The 19,147-nt window shown below is 38.0% G+C and overlaps 1 protein-coding gene across 3 annotated transcripts in view; it reads left to right on the plus strand.

Annotated features, from left to right (window-relative positions):
• The window catches only part of LOC124794996 (vesicle transport protein USE1), a 126,909-nt gene that overhangs the window by 98,368 nt on the left and 9,394 nt on the right, over positions 1-19,147 (plus strand). For all 3 annotated transcript variants that reach the window (XM_047258751.1, XM_047258749.1, XM_047258750.1), the window contains exon 4: positions 11,558-11,636. In XM_047258751.1, the coding sequence (XP_047114707.1) occupies positions 11,558-11,636 (79 nt within the window). The remainder of the gene's footprint in view (positions 1-11,557; positions 11,637-19,147) is intronic.

Raw genomic sequence — 19,147 nt, forward strand, 5'->3', positions numbered from 1 at the left:
CAGTAGGAAGAAAATTGTGGCAGTAGCTGGCAATGTGTATGCTATGTACTCACGAACTTCTCGAAAGAAAAGGTGCACAAAATGGGTCGGAAAATGCAATGCCAAAAGGAAACATTCTAAACATATGAAAATGATTCAGAATTGTGGACACTCCTCTGAAAATCATTTAGGTTTGATACAGTAGAAAAACAGTGTTCTTGATTCTTTGTGAACAACGGTTCTTAATACCTGTAGAATAATGAAGACAACACAGTTATTGGTAATACAATAATGAACGTAATACAAGCAGCTTTTCATTGGCACTCACCATAGTCTTTGTTTATACAATTCATCCCCCTCCCCCTTCTTGCTTCTTTCAAGAAGCTTGCACTTCTCTGAGTTCTTTTCTGAAATTATTGAAGGTATTTTAAATCTGTCCAGTGGAACTAAGCATGTTGTTTTCACCAAACATATTTTGTTTTATTGAATAAAATGTAATCAATGTTCTGATATGAAATATGTTTTCAATGTGGCTCTCTTTTGAGATCTACAAAATGTTTGTTATTAAAGACGTTGATTTTACTTACGTCATTTTGTGTCCAGTTTTTGCTCACATGAAACACAACATATTTCACATCAAGAAATGTATAGCTCAGCAAAGCGGTGTGGGATAATCAAACACGCGGAACTCCAGAAAAGTGCAAGCAAGTGGCGTTTCCTCCAGGCTGTGGCTTCGCTAATGCAAATACTGTAAATTGAGCTAATCACGTATTTTGGCTGTCATAACTTTGATAGGCAATAGGGCTTGATGGCTACAACGGCATGGAAACTGAACTTATTTAGAAGGGCACATTCCAGTTCAAGAAAGTTCTTAATCGTGTGCCTGCTGACACGTGCACTACCTACCATTCCTATAATTTCAATCAAAACTCAAACCAAAATACAATCATTAATGTGACCTAGTTACATGAAATTCACACTGATGTGACAGCACTCAGTTTATTCTACTTGTATCACAAGCAAGATTATCCTCACCCTGCAACTATATTCATGCAGTTAACATGTTTTGAATTGAGTCTGCCATTGCTGATAAGTATGTTACGGTCATTTATAATTTAAAATCATCCTCTGACTGTCTAAATGATTTCATTTCCAGACATTAATTTCTTTTATTCTTGACCGCATACCGTCCATGTTCTCGTGATCATCTTTTTAAGGCAGCTCAGGTGGAACTGACACTCTTACACACCAAAGCAAATTTTGGGCCCCAAGCAGCATGTTTCTAATACAATGGGGCTTTCCCGTCAGTGGGGGGATCAAAGATGTGTAAGGCTAGATTCAAACAGTCCAGGACGGGATTGATTTATGTTCCCTCACAAGTTAGGGCTTTCAGATTTTGCAGAATCTGTTGGAAATATTCAAAGCCGGTTGCTACAATCTGCTTGTGTGTGGCCAGCTAATATTCACCCCACTGCTCCACAGTTCCAGTTATCCTGCTACTTAGATGACTATGAACTTCACACAGTACGCATTGCATCACCCAGCAAACATTGTGGCTTTCTTGAACTGGTATTGAAGATTCTGATTTCTCTCTAATTCCTTTTCCAAAAATTCAGATTACATTTTGTCATATCTTTCAATGTACGGACACTTACAAATCAGATTTAAACTTTCAACTTTTGTGCTTTTGTACCAGTATTTTTCCAAGAACATGATCTCAAATTTTCATACAAGAACTTTCCTTTTCCTTGCTTCGAAGACAACACATCTTCAAGTTTCTTGTCACGATCTAGTGAACTCTTGACATTTTACTTGTAAATCTTGTGTTTATTTTGTATCACTCTGCTTCAGCATCTCTGTAGCAATAATCTTTGCATCCTGTGCTTTAATCTTCCACTCCAAAATATATTTTTTGTCCACTGACGAAGCATCTGAATCCATAATGAGAATGTTAGCATCCGATTCAGTACTATCACCATCTGTACATGTGCTACTCACTGTGTCATCTAAGAGTGCAATAGTTTGAATGTTGACTCCATTTGTATCAAATATTCTGGAAGAAGAATTGGTGTGTTTTGCGATTCTTTATGCGCATCCTTGAGGTCCTTTATTTGCCTCATTTCAAATACCTTCACAATCCTCTGGATTTTCCTTCACATATTTGTCTTAATTCTCCTTACATATCTTCACTTTTCCCTCATCACTCTCCTTAACCGTTAATTTCAGTACATCCCTAAATTCTTTTACCCTTTCCTCTTTATCTTCCCTAACTATTGACCTCATCTCAGTAAAGAGAAAGAAACAGTGGACATAGTGATGTTACTCAGTGCAAGAAATAAATGGAGATAGTAGTAAGGGAAGGTAATGAGGGAAGGGTAAAAGAATTTAGGGATGAACTGAAATCCATGGTTAAGGAGAATGATGAGGAGAAGTGGAACATAGGTAAGGAGATTCGAGACAAATATATGAAGGAAAATCCAGAGGCTCATGAATACTTGTGAAAAAGGCAAATAAAGGAATACAAGGCTGCACCTAAATAATCATGAAACACACCAATTCTTCTTCCAGAATGTTCAATACAACGGGCTCAAAATACCTGTACGGGTGGTGATAGTGCCAAATCGGATGCTAACATTCTCATTATGGATGCAGATGCTTCATCCCTGGACAAAAAACATATTTTGAAGTAGAAGATTCAAGCAGAGGATGCAAAGAATATTGCTACTGAGAAGCTGAAGCAGACTGCTACAAAACAAATAAATGATTTATGAGTAAAATGTCATGAGTTCACTAGATTGTGAGAAGAAACTTGAAGATACGTTGTCTTTGAAGCAAGAAAAAGAAAACTTCTCGTATGCGAGGTCTGAATAGCTTCTTGGAAAAATACTGGTTTCAAACCACGAAAGTTGAGGGTTAAATTTGATTTGCAACTGTCTATACATCCAGGGATGTGACAAAATTGCTCCAAATTTTTTGGAAAAGGAATTAAGAGAGAAATCAATATCTTAAAATACTAATTCAAGAAAGCCACAAGGCGTGTTGGGTGATGCAATGCTTAGAACTGGGGTGAATATTAGCCACATATGAAGAGATTTCAGTGACAGAACTTGAATATTTCCAACTGATTCTGCAAATTGTGCACGCCCTACCTTGCAAGGGAACCTATATTGATCCTGTCCTGGATAGATCAAATCTACCCTTGCAGATCTTTTATCCAGCGAGTTAGCACTTACTTATTTCTTGTTCGATCTGCCAGATACATTTTACAAAGAACAGATAAGATCAATATGAATGACAATAAATGTTTGGAACGTACAATGTGGAAACAAAGTTATATCAGTTATTACATTAAAATTATGTCAGGGAAACTATATTATTACATTAAATGGAACAAAAATCACATAAATTGAAGACTGCAGTATCGTATTTATCCGCCAACACCAGCAAGCAACTTTCAATTAAAATGCGTCCCCTGTATGGGTTTATACATATGAATGTATGAGCGCTGGCTGTAGACACATGGTTGACAACTTGCGAAAGTTTGGGTCTGGCAGTGAGTCATGTTTTGTATTTTAAAGCATGCTGCCAAACTTTGCACCACTTTGGAATCTTATCACAAAATGACTGTTCTTCGTGCAGCTTTTCTCATCACAGAATACTTCATTATCTGCAAAAGTCTGAGATTATTATAATACTGTTTGCCAGGTCATTAACATATAACATAAACAATAAGGATCCAAACACACTTCCCTGTGTCCACCCTTACAAGAATCCTCAATCCAGTCACAAATTTAGTTTAATATCCCAGACTTCCATTACTAAGTGTTAGTGTGGTAAATAGTGAAATGCTTTTTGTAAGTAAGGAAATATTACTTATACCTAGCTCTCTTCATCTATGGCTTTCAGGGCATCATGTGTGAGTTGGGATTTGCACTAACAATATTTTTGAAATCTGTGCTGTTTGGCATCGTGAAGGTCATTCATTCTGTTTAAGATACATCATTATGTTTGCGCCAATAACCGCAAGGAGTAATGGTATCTTTGGAGGTATGAGTTGATAACGAGTTCAGGTGTGAATTAATGGAAGTGCAGTACCTTATTTTTGCAGTTGATTTTGTATTGACGTTATGATATAGTAATATCATACTTCTTACTCGCCGCTGGCTTCTGGAATTTTCAAAGCAGAGTGTGCTGTTTCTCTGGTGGGAGCGCTGTCTTGCTTTTAGCATGAACGGTGCCCATGTGCTACTGGTCACGCACAGAGTTAGTGTCCCGAGAGTCGTGGTTTGGGTTACATAAGAGGTGGCCACGTCCACCCATATTGCACATAAATGGTCGAAGAATTTGCTATAAAGTATGATTATTAGTTGAAAGTATTATGTTGGACCACAGAAGTATTTTACTGATTTGATGTATTTAAAGAAAGGTGCACAGAATTATCTATGAAAATTGTGGCTGAAACAGCATTATGGTTGTTGGTCAGTAACTTCTGTCGCAGAAATATATTGCTATTAGTACATAACAGGCTTCCGTGAACAATAATAACCTGTTAAATTAATGTGGAAATGATATGCAGCAATGATTAATTCAGCATGAATGTGAAATGAGCTTAACTGTTAACACAAGAGTGAATGTGCCTAGGCATTGTTAGAAAGTGTGCGATAAGTGGGAAATCCGGGTTTGAGTCCCAATCACAAATTTTCATCATTGTCATTCCATTATACAGGTGATGGATGTCCATATTCCCAACTGTGACTACATTTAACATATTTTGTAATGGCTGTAGGCAGTGCAGTGTTTGTTCCTTTCTCTTTAATGAGATGAGGTCCCACAAAACTACCTTCTTGTATTTGCTATTTTACAGATGACACTTTTACACTTGAAAGTCAAAAGCACAAAACATAAGCCTAACTCTCTTCCTCCACATGAATTTCTTCACACAGCCAAGTAAATAAAAAATCTGCCTACAGCAGAAATTTCGAACTATGTGCAATTGGGGCTCTTCCAACACTTAATGTTTCTTTCTGTGACTTGGTTGCTGTGCTGTAGTTTCATGTCATTGAGCTGGTTGTCGCAGTCCGAGATGGTGTAGATTTTTGTTTTCACACATGGTTTCCTTGTCAGTGACCCACTTTATTACACTCTCCACTCTCGGACTCATCACTCCATTGTCTGCAGACGTTTCCCATTACTGTGTAACAAATCACTATTCTTTACTGAGAAGCACAAGCTGTGTTGCAGTCACCAACTGTGAAGCTCCTTCTTCTTTATTTTAGTTATTTAATAGCTACTGAACGTGAGTATGGAAGATTTACTTCACTACTAATCAAACCTGACCATGTGCCTAATATGAAAACATGTGTCTTAAACTTTTCAGAAGTTAAAGTCTCTCAATTAAAAGAGGGGAAATGTCACTTTGGAATAATAACAGTAAAAATCAATATTACTCTGATTTATTATCATTTTGGCAAGAAATCGCTCCCTAACAATGTCTACGCACATTCACTTTTGTATTATTGGTTAAGCTCACTTCACATTCACGCTGAATTAACCATTGCTGCATATCATCTCCTATTACGGTTGTAAAACATGGACCCTTAAGGCCAGGAACAAGGAGCATATTAATGCATTTGAGCTTCGGCATCGGTGCAGGATGCCGTGCATAAAATGGACCAGATAAAGAACTAATGCATCAATTATTGAGCAACTCAATATCACAAGGCCCTTTCTTCTCAAATCAACCAAAAAATTCCCACTTCATTGGCCATATTGTGAGAATAGATGGGGAAAATATAGAGAAAATAATCATGGAAGGAAATATCGGGGGAATGAGGCTGAGGGGGGGAGTAGTGAGCAGTTGGGTACACCAAATCGGGAAGGTTAGTCTACCTCATCAGTAGGCTCTTAGACAAGTTGGTAACCATCCAGGGTGGAGACGCTTGGTTGATTCACGGGGTCGTGATGCTTGGCAACACATTGATGGTCTGCTGAAACGTCTGAGTTCAGCTACGTATGCTATTAGGGTTATTGCAAATTTTCGTGATGAGAATCGCAGTAAATTAGCTTACTATGCCTACTTTCATTCACTGCTTTCGTATGGCATCATATTCTGGGGTAATTCATCGTTGAGTAGAAAAGTATTCATTGCTCGAAAACGTGTAATCAGAATAATTGCTGGAGCCCACTCACGGTCATCCTGCAGACATCTATTTAAGGATCTAGGGATCATCACAGTAATCTCACAGTATATATATTCACTTATGAAATTTGTCGTTTATAATCCAACCCAGTTCAAAAGTAATAGCAGTGTGCATAGCTATAACACCAGGAGAAATGATGATCTTCACTATGCAGGGTTAAATCTGACTTTGGCACAGAAAGGGGTAAATTATGCTGCCACAAAAGTCTTTGGTCACCTACCAAACAGTATCAAAACCCAGACAGATAGCCAACTAACATTTAAAAATAAATTAAAAGAATTTCTAGATGACAACTCCTTCTACTCATTGGCTGAATTTTTAGATATAAATTAAAGGGGGGGGGGGGGGGGGGACAACAACTTAAACATTAGTGTCATGCAATATTTTGTGTAATGTAATATCTTTTACAGACATCTTTTATTAACCTGACACGTTCCACATCATTACAAAGTGTCGTATTCATGATATATGGAACAAGTATTAATCTAATCTAATCTAATGACAATATGTATAATGCCTTTTGATGATGTGCTTCTCCAAGATCAAGAAAACACTCTGTGTGCGCGGTGTTTTAAAATGAACATATGGGTTTTAAGGCTTCGTAGCATTTATTACATTAACTTACAGTTATAAATAATACATCAAATGAATGAGCAGCTCACAGTTTTTCTTACAAGTATCAATTTGAGCAGCATTCATCACACTTTGTGTCAATAGGCAAGTTCATATAGCCTAATGGTAAGGCGACTTTGAAATGATAACAGTAAAAATCAATATTACTTCAGTTTATTATCCTTTTAGCAAGTAGTGCACTTCCTAACTCATACAAATACCTGAGTGTAACAGTTTGTGGGCATATGAAATGGAATGATCTCATATGTTCATTTGTAGGTAAAGTAGGCAAAGTATTGTCTACAAAGGAGACCGTTTACAAAACTCATGTGGGCTGTTGTTGAGTATTGCCCAAGTGTATGGGACTCTCACCTTATAGGATGTTGAATGTATACAAAGGACAGCACGAATGGTGACAGGTTGGTTTGACCGATGGGAGATTGGTACGGAAATGCTGAAAAACCTGGACTAGCAGACGACTGAAGAAACATGCAGATTATACCAAAAAAACCTACTTACACAGTTCCAAGAGCCACAGTTAAGTGATCATAATGTGGTTTCAATTCATTAGACTGGAAATGCTTTCCTCCTGGACGTAGCGTAGATATAGTTAGGAAAAGAATGTAAAGACAATCCTCTTGTGGTAGGAGTATTGTTAGAAGGCTTAGTCAAGTACAGCCCTAAACAAAGGCATTTTGGATAATAGCAGTTACTACAATTTGCCACAGTTGTTCAGAACTCCAGCTACATCACATAGTCATGGCTGAATTACTCTCACGTCCTCTGTGATCCATTGTCTGAAAATGTGTCAGATAGTCCATCACTGTAATTGTCAGTGTTGTGTCTATACAACATAACAGCACTTTTTCCAGTCTACTGACCTAATGCTCGACTATAGTTCAATTCTTTTATCTTGGCGACTCGCGCATGCCCGCCCAGATGCGGGAGATTGCTTCGTTGCCAAGTTGCACGCGCCAAGAGAAGGAGCGCCATAGTATAGTATAGTTCGCAAACTTACACGTTTAGGGGGGAGCACGCAGTTTATGAAGTAAAGCCACCATGGCTGCATTAACCCTTTCGCTGCTGCAGAGACTTGGTCCCCGCATTCCGCGTGATTTTGTCATCACTGCACTGCTCGCCTGTGCAGACACATGGTGTTCCGACTGCTTTGACACACTTATCATTCGATTTCACTAAAACTATTTGGCACAAAAATTTGATTTTTACACATCTTCTTGACTGATACCTTCCCCCCATAAATGACTTAATTTTGTTTCGATGTTCAACGCATTTATTGTGCAGCATTAAATGTAGTAAACCATTGCACGAAATTTTGAGGAGTTTGCAGAGGTAAAAGTCCACAGCGTATGGTCGATTTTAGTTACCACTAGAAATTTCAAAAAATTACATTCAAACGAATAAAATTCATGAAGTATGACACTTGGATATTGTTTTTAAATGGAGAAAACATTAAGCACCGAACAAGGTTTGAACTCAGAACCCTTTACCTATCAGCCAAACACCTTAACCATTATGCTAACGCAGCTCATCGATTTACTGAATTACTGGAGGACTTTAAAGACTCACGCAAAATACCGACAAATACTGTTGGTATGACTATGAATTACTCACGTTTTATCAAAGTACAACAGGAAATAAACAATTACCGCTGTTCTTTATTGCAAAAAAGCGGTTAGTGAGAATGAATTTCCTTGCTATCGCCTGATAGGAGACTTATTGCTTGTTTGATTTAATTAATTAATAGAATATGAAGCAATTGGTATAAAGAATTCTTTTTCCAAACTTTCTTTTATAGAAAGTCCGCTATCAAGACATTGCTTTTATTCAATTACTTTATTTATGACTGAACGTTTCTAAAACTGAAGACACTCGTCCGTGCTCTGCACTGCAGTCGAGCTCTGGCAACGTTGTTCTCTGTTCATTGGCTGACTGTGTTTTGTGACTTCAGATGCGCATAACGAACCTAAACTTGGCTGCCGTCATAAATGACGCGCACTTTAGTATTATCTGGAGGGTACTTTAGTTTCATTTTTGTAAATGCTTCTGCCGACCATCATGATATTATCTTCTGAGATATTGTTGAGACCATGTTGCCAGCAATTCATTTCTTCTTTAGCTCATTTACTGTACATGAAAACATTAGTTCGTCAGCAGCTACTCTGCCTTACTTCACTTCATTAGTAATAGAATATATCTTTTGTAAATGGAGCAACACATATTTTAACATAAGAAATCAGAGTACACTCATCACTAAATTGCACTAAATTGTTGTTTTATAGACAGGTTTAATATTTAGCAACATATAAGACAATTCAAGAACAGTTCTAATACCACTCCAAACCAGCTAAATTCAATGACAAACAGTTCAATCTTAACAATATTGTTGCATAATGCTGTATATGTGGTGGATCTGCTTATGGCCTTTTCTGTCCAGAACTCGTCATTGAAGGCTGGTTCTTTGAATGTACAGTGGAAGTTAGACAACAGTTTACAACCAGAACTCCTACTACTAGCTGTTAGTCACCACACTACTTTTCATAATCCTCAAATGAACTATTTCACAATAGAGGAATGCAAAAATGTATAGGTATATCTTCTTTGTCTTATTCATAAATGGCATAAAATCTATCCATAGATTTAGTCATAATTAATACATAAGTTTAATCCTGTGAAAAATACCGTCCCATCACAGCTGCCGCTATCATTGTTCCAATTTACGAAAATTATGAACCATTCATTTAATTCTGTAGTTCCTTAATTAGCAGCCAAATAAACTTATCTTCTGGATCATATTACATGTTCACCACCATTTGAGGGTGTGCATTGTCACACACTGACTTATGTATCACAAGAGTAAACATTCCTCATTCTGTGGACCCCGGTGTTAATATGAGGGTCATTACAAAAGTCATAACAACTATTTTTATCTCAAAAATGGTAACGATTTAAAAAATTCTGAAATATGCAAATGGAAGATTAGTTCATATGTAAACATTACATGTTGGGAGATGGATGAACACACAGACTGCCATAAAGATATAGCATGAGAAAAAAAATTAAACAAATTTTGTTGTTTCACTGGTGTTTTGCTGTCAGTTGCAAAAATACACAGTAGTACAGGGCAGCAACATGAACCTGTGGCATCTTAGAGTTCCTTGAAATAACCTCCCAACAAATCCATCACACATTGCCAACACTGTGGAAGATGTCGAATACCCGTGGCCTCACCACTAGTGAATTATCAGATCCCACACATCACTGCTGTGGCAATGTCTTCACATGTTCAAAACTCTGTTTCATGCAGTGGCTCTTTCAGTTTTGGTAAGATATCAAAATCGTTAGTTGATAAGTCTGGCGAATATGTTGGATGCTCCAGAACTTCGTATACCCATCACAGGAGCGAATTCGGCACACTCACTACCTTATGGGCTCTCATGTTGTTTCCACAAGCTGCTCATGGCATTGTCATGCATTACTTCCACGGTAAACTGAAATCTTTACGTAAGTGCACTGTTCAAATTGAGTAACATCAATCATGGATGGCTGCTCAACTCACACTGTGGTCTCTCTTCATGCTTCATTCTCCTGGAAAGGACTGCCATCTGGTGTCACGTCACATACTGTGGATACTTAGGGAGGCTCCTGATGTCACGGAATGTGCGTGGTTTACAATGTACTATTCTGTACTGTTGCAATTGACAGTAAAACACGTTTTCTTCGACAAACTCATTTTTTTCTTTTTTCTCATGCTATATCTTTATGGCACTGTGTGTGTTCATTCATCTCTCTAAATGTGATGTTTACATATGAAATAACTTCCAATTGCATATTTCAGAATTTTTTAACTCATTAGGATTTTCAAGACAAAAAATGGCTGCCACGACTTTTACAATGACGCTTGTATATAACCAGTTCTGATTTTATGGAAATAAGTGAATTGTTGCATTTTGTTTTTGTGTCTCCATCTTTGAAAGCAAAGGAGTCCAATATCTTGCACTTATCACTCATAAAAGAGCATATGTTGTGCTGATTGATACTGCCATGGCATAATAACATAGTGGAACTTTGTTGGTTCACAACTTTTCATGTAACTTATCTACAGTCTCTTCTACATTTGTTTGAATTCGAGGTGTCCTCTTCACTCATCACCATGCCTTGTTATCACCATTGGACTGTATGCTCACTAATTCATATATTTTCATTCTTCCGTCACACTATTTGGTTTTTTTTAGTCTTGGTATATTTCCCAATGTCTACAACCCCTCTACAGTAAGACTCCTTATTTATTTGTTTGTAACTCTTTATTTAATTAGGTTTATATCTGACGGAGTCACTGCCTCTCACATAATAACTAACTGAGATTTACACTTAACAAGGTCACTGCCTTTCACTTTAAATAATTATTATGACAATAATTCTAGTCTCAACCTTTGTTTCACACCAAGTCCATTTTCCTTTATTGTTAGTATGTTTCAATTATTTATTGAATATGATATAACCTTTCTTCTTACCCAGTCTTTAGGGTTTTAAATAAGGTCTGTGTTGTTCTGAAATCTGGAGACTGGTTAATTTTTATGCCATTCACTGTCATAATCATTTGAATTGTTGAGTGTATTCAGCCTCTCTTTTTTTTTTTTTCCATGATGTGCTCAGTCTGAATTTTTCACCTTCAGTAATCGTGTATGAGCAGTATCCTCCTACATAACAGAAAGTAATATTCAGTATGTAAATCTGCATTTCTACAGCAAACCAAATAAGGACACCATGGCCGAATACGTCAGAAGAGTTGTGTTCTTAAAGGGCATAGCAGAAACCAATAAACTGGTAAGAATATTTTTCAATTTAAACTCTGCATGTTACTTTTCCAAATAGTAGTAGCTGTTATATTCTCCTTGAGAGATGGGGTGTTTTAAGACTGAAGAGAAAAATCAGTATTGTACAATTTTTGAAAGTGTAATTTCATTTGTTTAGCATTGTATCATTTTGCGTAGTTGTATTCAGAAATTTATAAATTACCATGTTTCTTGATGTACAGCTGCTGTAAACAGAGTTGCTTCAGTTAAAACAGCTCATTTAGAAGAAAATACAACACTGTAGCTTAGTCCTACCACAAATTTCTTTCTATATATTTAACACATGCTCAATAGTTACATCAATGTATTACAAACAGTTGGGTTAAAAATGACTTAATAATACCAGAAGTAGAAATCAATTGACACACATTGGGTGAGGATCCATGTATAAAGTAGGTATCCAGATGAATAATTAACTAAGGTGGCACCCGCACATTAGCTAAAAAGCTTAGTTCTACCTAGTCCTCTGGGTCAATGCAGCTAATGTGAAAGACAATATGAGAGAAGGAAAGTTGCTACTCACCATATAGCAGAGATGCTGAGCTGTGATAGGCACAATAAAAAGATTCACACAATCATAGCTCTCAGCCATTAAGGCCTTTGTCAGCAGTACACACACACGCGCGCACACACACACACACACACACACACACACTCAAGCGCAACTTGCACACACATCTGCAGTCTCAGAGAGCTGAAACTACACTGCGAGCAGCAGCACCAGCGCATCATGGGAGTGGCGACTGGGTGGGGGTCAGGAGGAGGCTGGGGCGGGGAGGGGGAGGGATAGTACGGTGGGAGTGGCCGACAGTGAAGTGTTGCAGTTTAGATGGAGGGCAGGAGAGAAGGTATGGAGGAGGAGGGGGTAAGTAGTGGAAAAGGAGAGAAATAAAAATAAAAGAAATTAAAAGACTGGGTGTGGTGGTGAAATGATGGCTGTGTAGTGCTGGAATGGGAACAGGGAGGGGGCTGGATGGGTGAGGACAGTGGCTAACGAAGGTGGGAATGTAGAATGTATTGCAGGGAAAGTTCCCACCTGTGCAATTCAGAAAAGCTGGTGTTGGTGGGAATGATCCATATGGCACAGGCTGCTGTGAAGCAGTCATTGAGATGAGGGATATCATGTTTGGCAGCTTGTTCAGATACACTTGTTTTTTGGCCACAGTTATAATGTCAGTGGCCATTCATGTGGACAGACAGCTTGTTGGTTGTCATGCCTACATAGAATGCAGCACAGTGGATGCAGCTTAGCTTGTAGATCACATGACTGGTTTCACAGGTAGCCCTGCCTTTGATGTGATAGGTAATGTTAGTGACCGGACTGGAGTAGGTGGTGGTAGGAGGATGTATGGGACAGGTATTGCATTTAGGTCTATTACAGGGGTATGAGCCTTGAGGTAAGGGATTGGGAGCAGTGATTGTGTAAAGATGGACGGGTATATTGTGTAGGTTCGGTGGATGGCGGAATACCACGGTAGGAGGGGTGGGAAGGATAGTGGGTAGGACATTTCTCATTTCAGGGCACGATGAGAGGTAGTCGAAACCCTGGCGGAGAATGTAATTCAGTCGCAGCAGTCCCGGATGGTACTGAGTTACGAGGGGAATGCTCCTCTGTGGCCGGACTGTGGGAGGTGGTGGGAGACTGGGAAGATAAGGCACAGGAGATTTGTTTTTGTACAAGGATGGGAGGATAATTACGGTCAGTGAAGACTTCAGTGAGACCCTTGGTATATATTTTACAGGAATATGCAGTATGAATATTTTGTATTGTTAATAACCAAATATCTCACAGAAGCCTTGTCAGAGAGATAGGGTTCTTACACCTGTGTGCTAATATAAGCATTCCCTAATAGTATTGTCGTTAACAGAAAGAGTGAATTTGCTGTAAACTGTGGAATTCACAGCTAAAAGTCTAGAAGTAACAGTTATTCACAAATAGACTATGTATCATTATATATGGTGCCAACTGGAGCTTTATATTCTGCTGCAAAAATCTTTTAGCAGATTTCCAGTGGACATCAGGCAGGGCACTGAAAAAACTCAAATATTCAAAAACAAAGCCAAAGAATACTTCACTAACTATGCCTACAGTTTATCAGAATATTTGGACTTAGGGATATACATTTCATTTAGATGAAATATTTGTATTTAACAAATTTTGGTTTGGTATTTTGAGAGGGGTAGTAGTGGCCTTTTTTTTTTTTTTTTTTTTTCTTCTCCCCTCTCTCCAAAGTAGCTGTTTATCTCCTTTTATATTCATCCACTTGTTGCCAAGGTTGTTTTGACTACACTGCAGAGGTTCCACTGGAAAGCACTTACACATCCTCTACACAATCCCAATCTCTCCCCACGCGATTCCCGTAGTTTTGGGCCCCTGATGAAAGACATTTGTCACTGTCAATTTGCTTCAGACTAAGATCTGCGCGGATGGGTACAATCATGGTTCCGTAAACAACCACAAACATTTTATCACTGTCTTGTCTCACATTGGATAAATGTATTAACAGTTATGGCAATTACTTTTGAAATAATAAATAATTTATTTATTTTTAAGGTTCCATGTGTTAATCCTTAAAAATGTAACCATTATAGGATCAGTTTGTTGCTGGTCTGTTTGTCTGAATGTTGAAAACCATTTTTCTCAGTAATGGGTAGACGCATCAAGTTCAAATTTGTGGCACACACTGAAGTCTACAGTCCCTGGGCGGCGCACAAAATTGAAGCTTCTGAGTTTATTCAGTCAAAAGATACGGGCATTTATGTCAGATATTTTGATAGTCAAAAACTCATTCATCAAAAACTATAGGCTACTTCCTGTTGACCTACAGTCATGAAATTTGGCAAGAAGCAAAGTTCACAGTACAACCAAAGGAAAAATCTGAACATTATTAATGTGTAATTACGCATATCATACAGAAAAAGAAAGAAAAGGTCATTTGTCGTCCAACTGTCTGTCCATCCATCTGTTAAGACTCCTTTTTCTCAGGAACAACAAGTTGAAATGAAGGTCTACTGTCTCGTGGTGGTGTAAGAAATTGCAGATTCTAAGTCAATGCTATTAAAAAATACGACTAGTTATGTCACACGTTTTGATACTTGCAAACTCATCAAAACCTGTAGAGTACTTCCAGCTGATCCAGAGTCATGAAATTTGGCAGGAAGCAAGATTTCACAGTACAAGTGAAGGGAAAAAAAATCCAAAAATTGTTGATTATAATTCTTTTGTCATTTGTTATCCAACTTCAAAAGTGCAATTAAAACATTCTCACAACTACTCACCTAACAGGCAAAAATTGTTGAGATTCTTGATTCCTGGGAAAGATGAACTGTCGATATCCATAATTAAATTTGTAAGGAAATCTCAGAGCACGAGTCATACATCCCCCCCCCCCCCCCAAAAAAAAAAAAAAAAAAAAAAAAAAAAAAAAAAAAAAAAAAAAAAAAAAAAAAAAAATCTGTCACATTTTCATTTGACTGCCTCCTGGGTCCTAGCGTAGTAATGTCACTTCAAAGGTCAGAGGAAAGCAAGTGCATACCACCTCCAATAAAATCATGGTGATGTTTCTGCTTCTTTATTCAAGCAGCTTCTCATTTGTCCTTACAAAGCTGAGTGCACCCTTTCCAGACCTCCTTACCTCAGAAATATCTGAGGTGGTACTTGGAACAGAACCTGGGTCCATCTGCACTAAAGGCAGCGACGCTAACCATTCACCTATTGGAGAGACAGAGAGAATGTGTGTGCACGTGCATGCAAATTTAAAACACTGTTAGAGGATCAAAACAGCCCGTGTGTGCCTCCATTTCAACAACAGAAGATGTGGGTGGCTTCGTACAAAACTCATTTGACCTTTAGAATTTATTTTACTGGTAGGCTATTAGTAGTTTAGCAGAAAGCAGATCAACTGCCAATGTTTTAAGTGTGTACATTTGGTGGCCTGCTATTAGTGCATTCATTTTCTTTTACTGTTCAACATATCTCTGTCGACAGTCAATGGATATTTGTTTGTGATGTAAGACTGAAAGCAAAGTGAAAATCTCTGCCCTTCTCAGGTGCTGTCTTCTTCACAACTGCAAATATAATTTGACGGCTTACCATACATTAGGGTATTTCCCACAAATAATCAGTTTGAGCAAGTGATATTATAGTAGTCCGTGTATATTCTATAATCTTTGTTAAAACAGTGTTGGGTGGCCCCGTCAATAGCAGATTTTCTTCTTTCTCTGCATACCTCCTGTCTTCTATACATGTTTAGTCAAACCATTTGACAGAAACTGCTTATGTCACACAACATGGGACTGTATTTGCTCTCAAAAATAACAAATGTCTCCATCAAATGACCATAAGTTCCATACAGGAAGGAAAGGGGGGGGGGGCAGAGAGAGAGAGGGAGAGAGCTGATTTTTAAAAATAAATTAAGATTAGGAGTTTATTTGTCTCTGTTTTGAACATGCTAATTTAAACACTGTAAGGTGCTTTGATCAATGATAAATATTTGCCTGCCTTTGGCTGCTTCATAAGAGATGTAAACTGTTAATGAGAAAAGCATGTAAGCATTTCCATTTCTGCCATGATGCACTTTTTCCAGAGACTGTTGTCTTGGGACTTCACTTGGGGATAGAAACAGATGATTTTTGTCATAATGCACTTTCCCCAGACACTCTTTTCTTGCAACTCTGCTTGGGGCAAGAAACAGTCAGATAGAATGACAGAGCAGTCAAGTGATACTTCACGCTAGGAGTCCCACATTCAACTTTTCTGTTTTGAGTACCTTAAAGTGTAATAGTAATGAAGTAACAATTAAAATGATATAACTCATTGATCATCACGTACCCCTTTCCCACACACAAACAAAACCAAATTATAATACATTTTACTACAAACTTTGTTTTATAACGCTTCAAGTGTATGACATGATGTTGTAAATGAACAGCTGCATTTTTCTCTTCAAATCTGGATATTTAGCCACATGTAAATGTAGTTCAGTATTGTCCACCTCAACTGCCTACCTCCCTACCCCCCCCCCCCCCTCCCCCTCCCACAAGCTAAAATCAACTAGTTCTTATTTCAGGTTATCAAATATATGCAGCTAATTACAATTATATTTAATACGCACTTTTCCTCTAACCCTTCTACTGTTATCTTAATTCAAAGCGAGTCATTTGTTTCAAGAGTTTTTGTAGCTGCATCTGTTTCTTATTGTGCCTTAAGTACTAAAGAATTTCTGTTTTTCATAAAAATCAATAACTCTTGCTGAACTTCTTGCCAGTCCACGGATGAACTTTTTCCCAAAAACATGAGTTTTAACATTAATACCAGTAGAGTAGTGCATAAACATTAAAGTCTCTGACGCTTTGGTTTTGACTTCATGTTCTAGGAGTGATGCTGTCGCGTCGAGATGAGATGAGATGAGATGAGAGCTTATGAACTTACAGGTGGCAGACCCCTCCCTAGTCCTGAAGCAGTATAAGTCAGTAAAAATCGGATGGCTTTGGCTGATAGCTGTTCGTTTTTGGCTGCAACCTACATTACCTGCCTGGCGGTGCTGTGCGAAGTAGCCATTGTTGTCTGCTGTTTTACTTCATTGCACTTCACTGTATTTAATACTGTTTACTTTCCTTGCCATAAGTGCATGAAATTGCTGCTGTTAAGAAGTTTATTAAACTTGTCAATATGTATGATGATTTCAATTTTGTTTGTGAACTTTATTTAAATGAAGTTTTACTTCTGTACATGACTTTTTCTTTTGTGGAAACATTAAGCGCAGTTTATGGTGCCAGCACTGGAGGGGCCAGGCATGGCTTGTTTTCCACTCGGGTGATCACCCCACATCAGTCTCTGTGGGTGCCAGCTTGTTTCCTCTGCTCCATGCTCCTCCATTCTGAAATCTGTCAACTTACTGTTCACACACTATATGAGGTGTTATCAAAAAGATATCTTAAAGAATCTGTTCACACACTATATGAGGTGTTATCAAAAAGATATCTTAAAGAATCTGTCTTCATTTGTCAGCATCAACTTGTTTCCCCTCAAAGTAATCACCTTTTACAATCTTAGAAGCACTTCTGGAACTCACTGTTCATTACTGTGTTCAACTCATTCAGCAATTCGGTTTTTATCTCATCACTGGTGACAAAATGACACACTTTCATGCTTCTCTTCAGCCTCAGGAATAGAAAAAGTCGCAGGGGAGCATGTCTGGTGAGTACGTTGGCTAGCACAATGTAATGGTTTTGGTTTTTGCCAAAAGCTCTCACAAACAAGCCTTGAGGTGTGGGCAGAAGCATTATCGTTATGTAGTTTCCTTGAGTGGTTTTGCCACAATTCTGATCATTTTCTTCGGACTGGTTCACGCAAACTGCAGATAACTTCCAGGTAGTATTCCTTATTGAGCATATGATCATAAGACAGGGACTCGTGATGTGCACTGTTCCATTGTAATCAAAGAAAACAGTAAGAGAAACCTTCACATCTGAGCGAACATTCCAAATTTTTTTCTGTCTTGGCTCTTAAGGCAGTTTCCATTGGGATGATGTGCCCTTGTGTTAGTGTCATACCCTTGTACCCATGTTCTGTCCTGTTATAACATTCTTTGGAAGTTCCGGATTGTTATTGACTTCATTCAACAATTTCTGAGTAGTGTTTATACAATGCAGTTTTTTGGTCAATTTCACCAATTTTGGAACAAACTTTGCTGTCACACGTTTAATGGCAGAGACAAAGGATATGCCGGCATCATGAACAACTTCTCTGATGGTGATTTTCCAGAACCATTTTCTTTACTTCTTCCACATTGTCCTTGATGTTCTTGGGTGTCCATGTTGGACGCTTGTTCACAATCCTCTTTGAAACATTTACTCTACTTATAAACTCCTGTCTTACTCATAGTAGATTCCCCAAGATCACACTCAACTTTTCAAAAGTGGTGCTGCACTTTATTCCATTTTTCAAGCAAAATTTAATGCAAATTCTTTGATTCATCTTTCTCAAAAGCAAAAATTTGCCACACACTTGAAAACACGTATAACCTTTACGACTGTCAACAGTAAACTAAATATTCAAAACAGCTGAAAATGCTGACACACATCAGGAACATGTGTACCAACAAGATAAAAAAAATGAAAAACCAGATGTATAAAGCCCGCAAAATTAAAAAATTCCTGTTACTTTTTGATCGAACCTCGTAAATATGTGAATCGGGCCCACAGGTCACCAAAAGTCGCCCGAACCTGTTCGAGAGCACAGCTAGTTCCATTATAAGCAACCCCTTTGTGAGGTATTACAGCAACCATTCAAATTTAGATCGCTCATGTGTTGACCGAGAACCATCATGACTCAGTTTTTCAAATAGGTGGACAAGAGAACAGTTACTTTCAAGAAGAGCTAGGACAGCATTAAATAATTCTTGTGAAACACTCTATAGCAGTCTGATTTTTGGGACTTTGAGAAAACACAGAATATAAGGAATCTAAGAAAGTCTGTAT

Source organism: Schistocerca piceifrons, chromosome 4, assembly GCF_021461385.2.
Source record: "Schistocerca piceifrons isolate TAMUIC-IGC-003096 chromosome 4, iqSchPice1.1, whole genome shotgun sequence".
NCBI classification, from domain to species: domain Eukaryota; kingdom Metazoa; phylum Arthropoda; class Insecta; order Orthoptera; family Acrididae; genus Schistocerca; species Schistocerca piceifrons.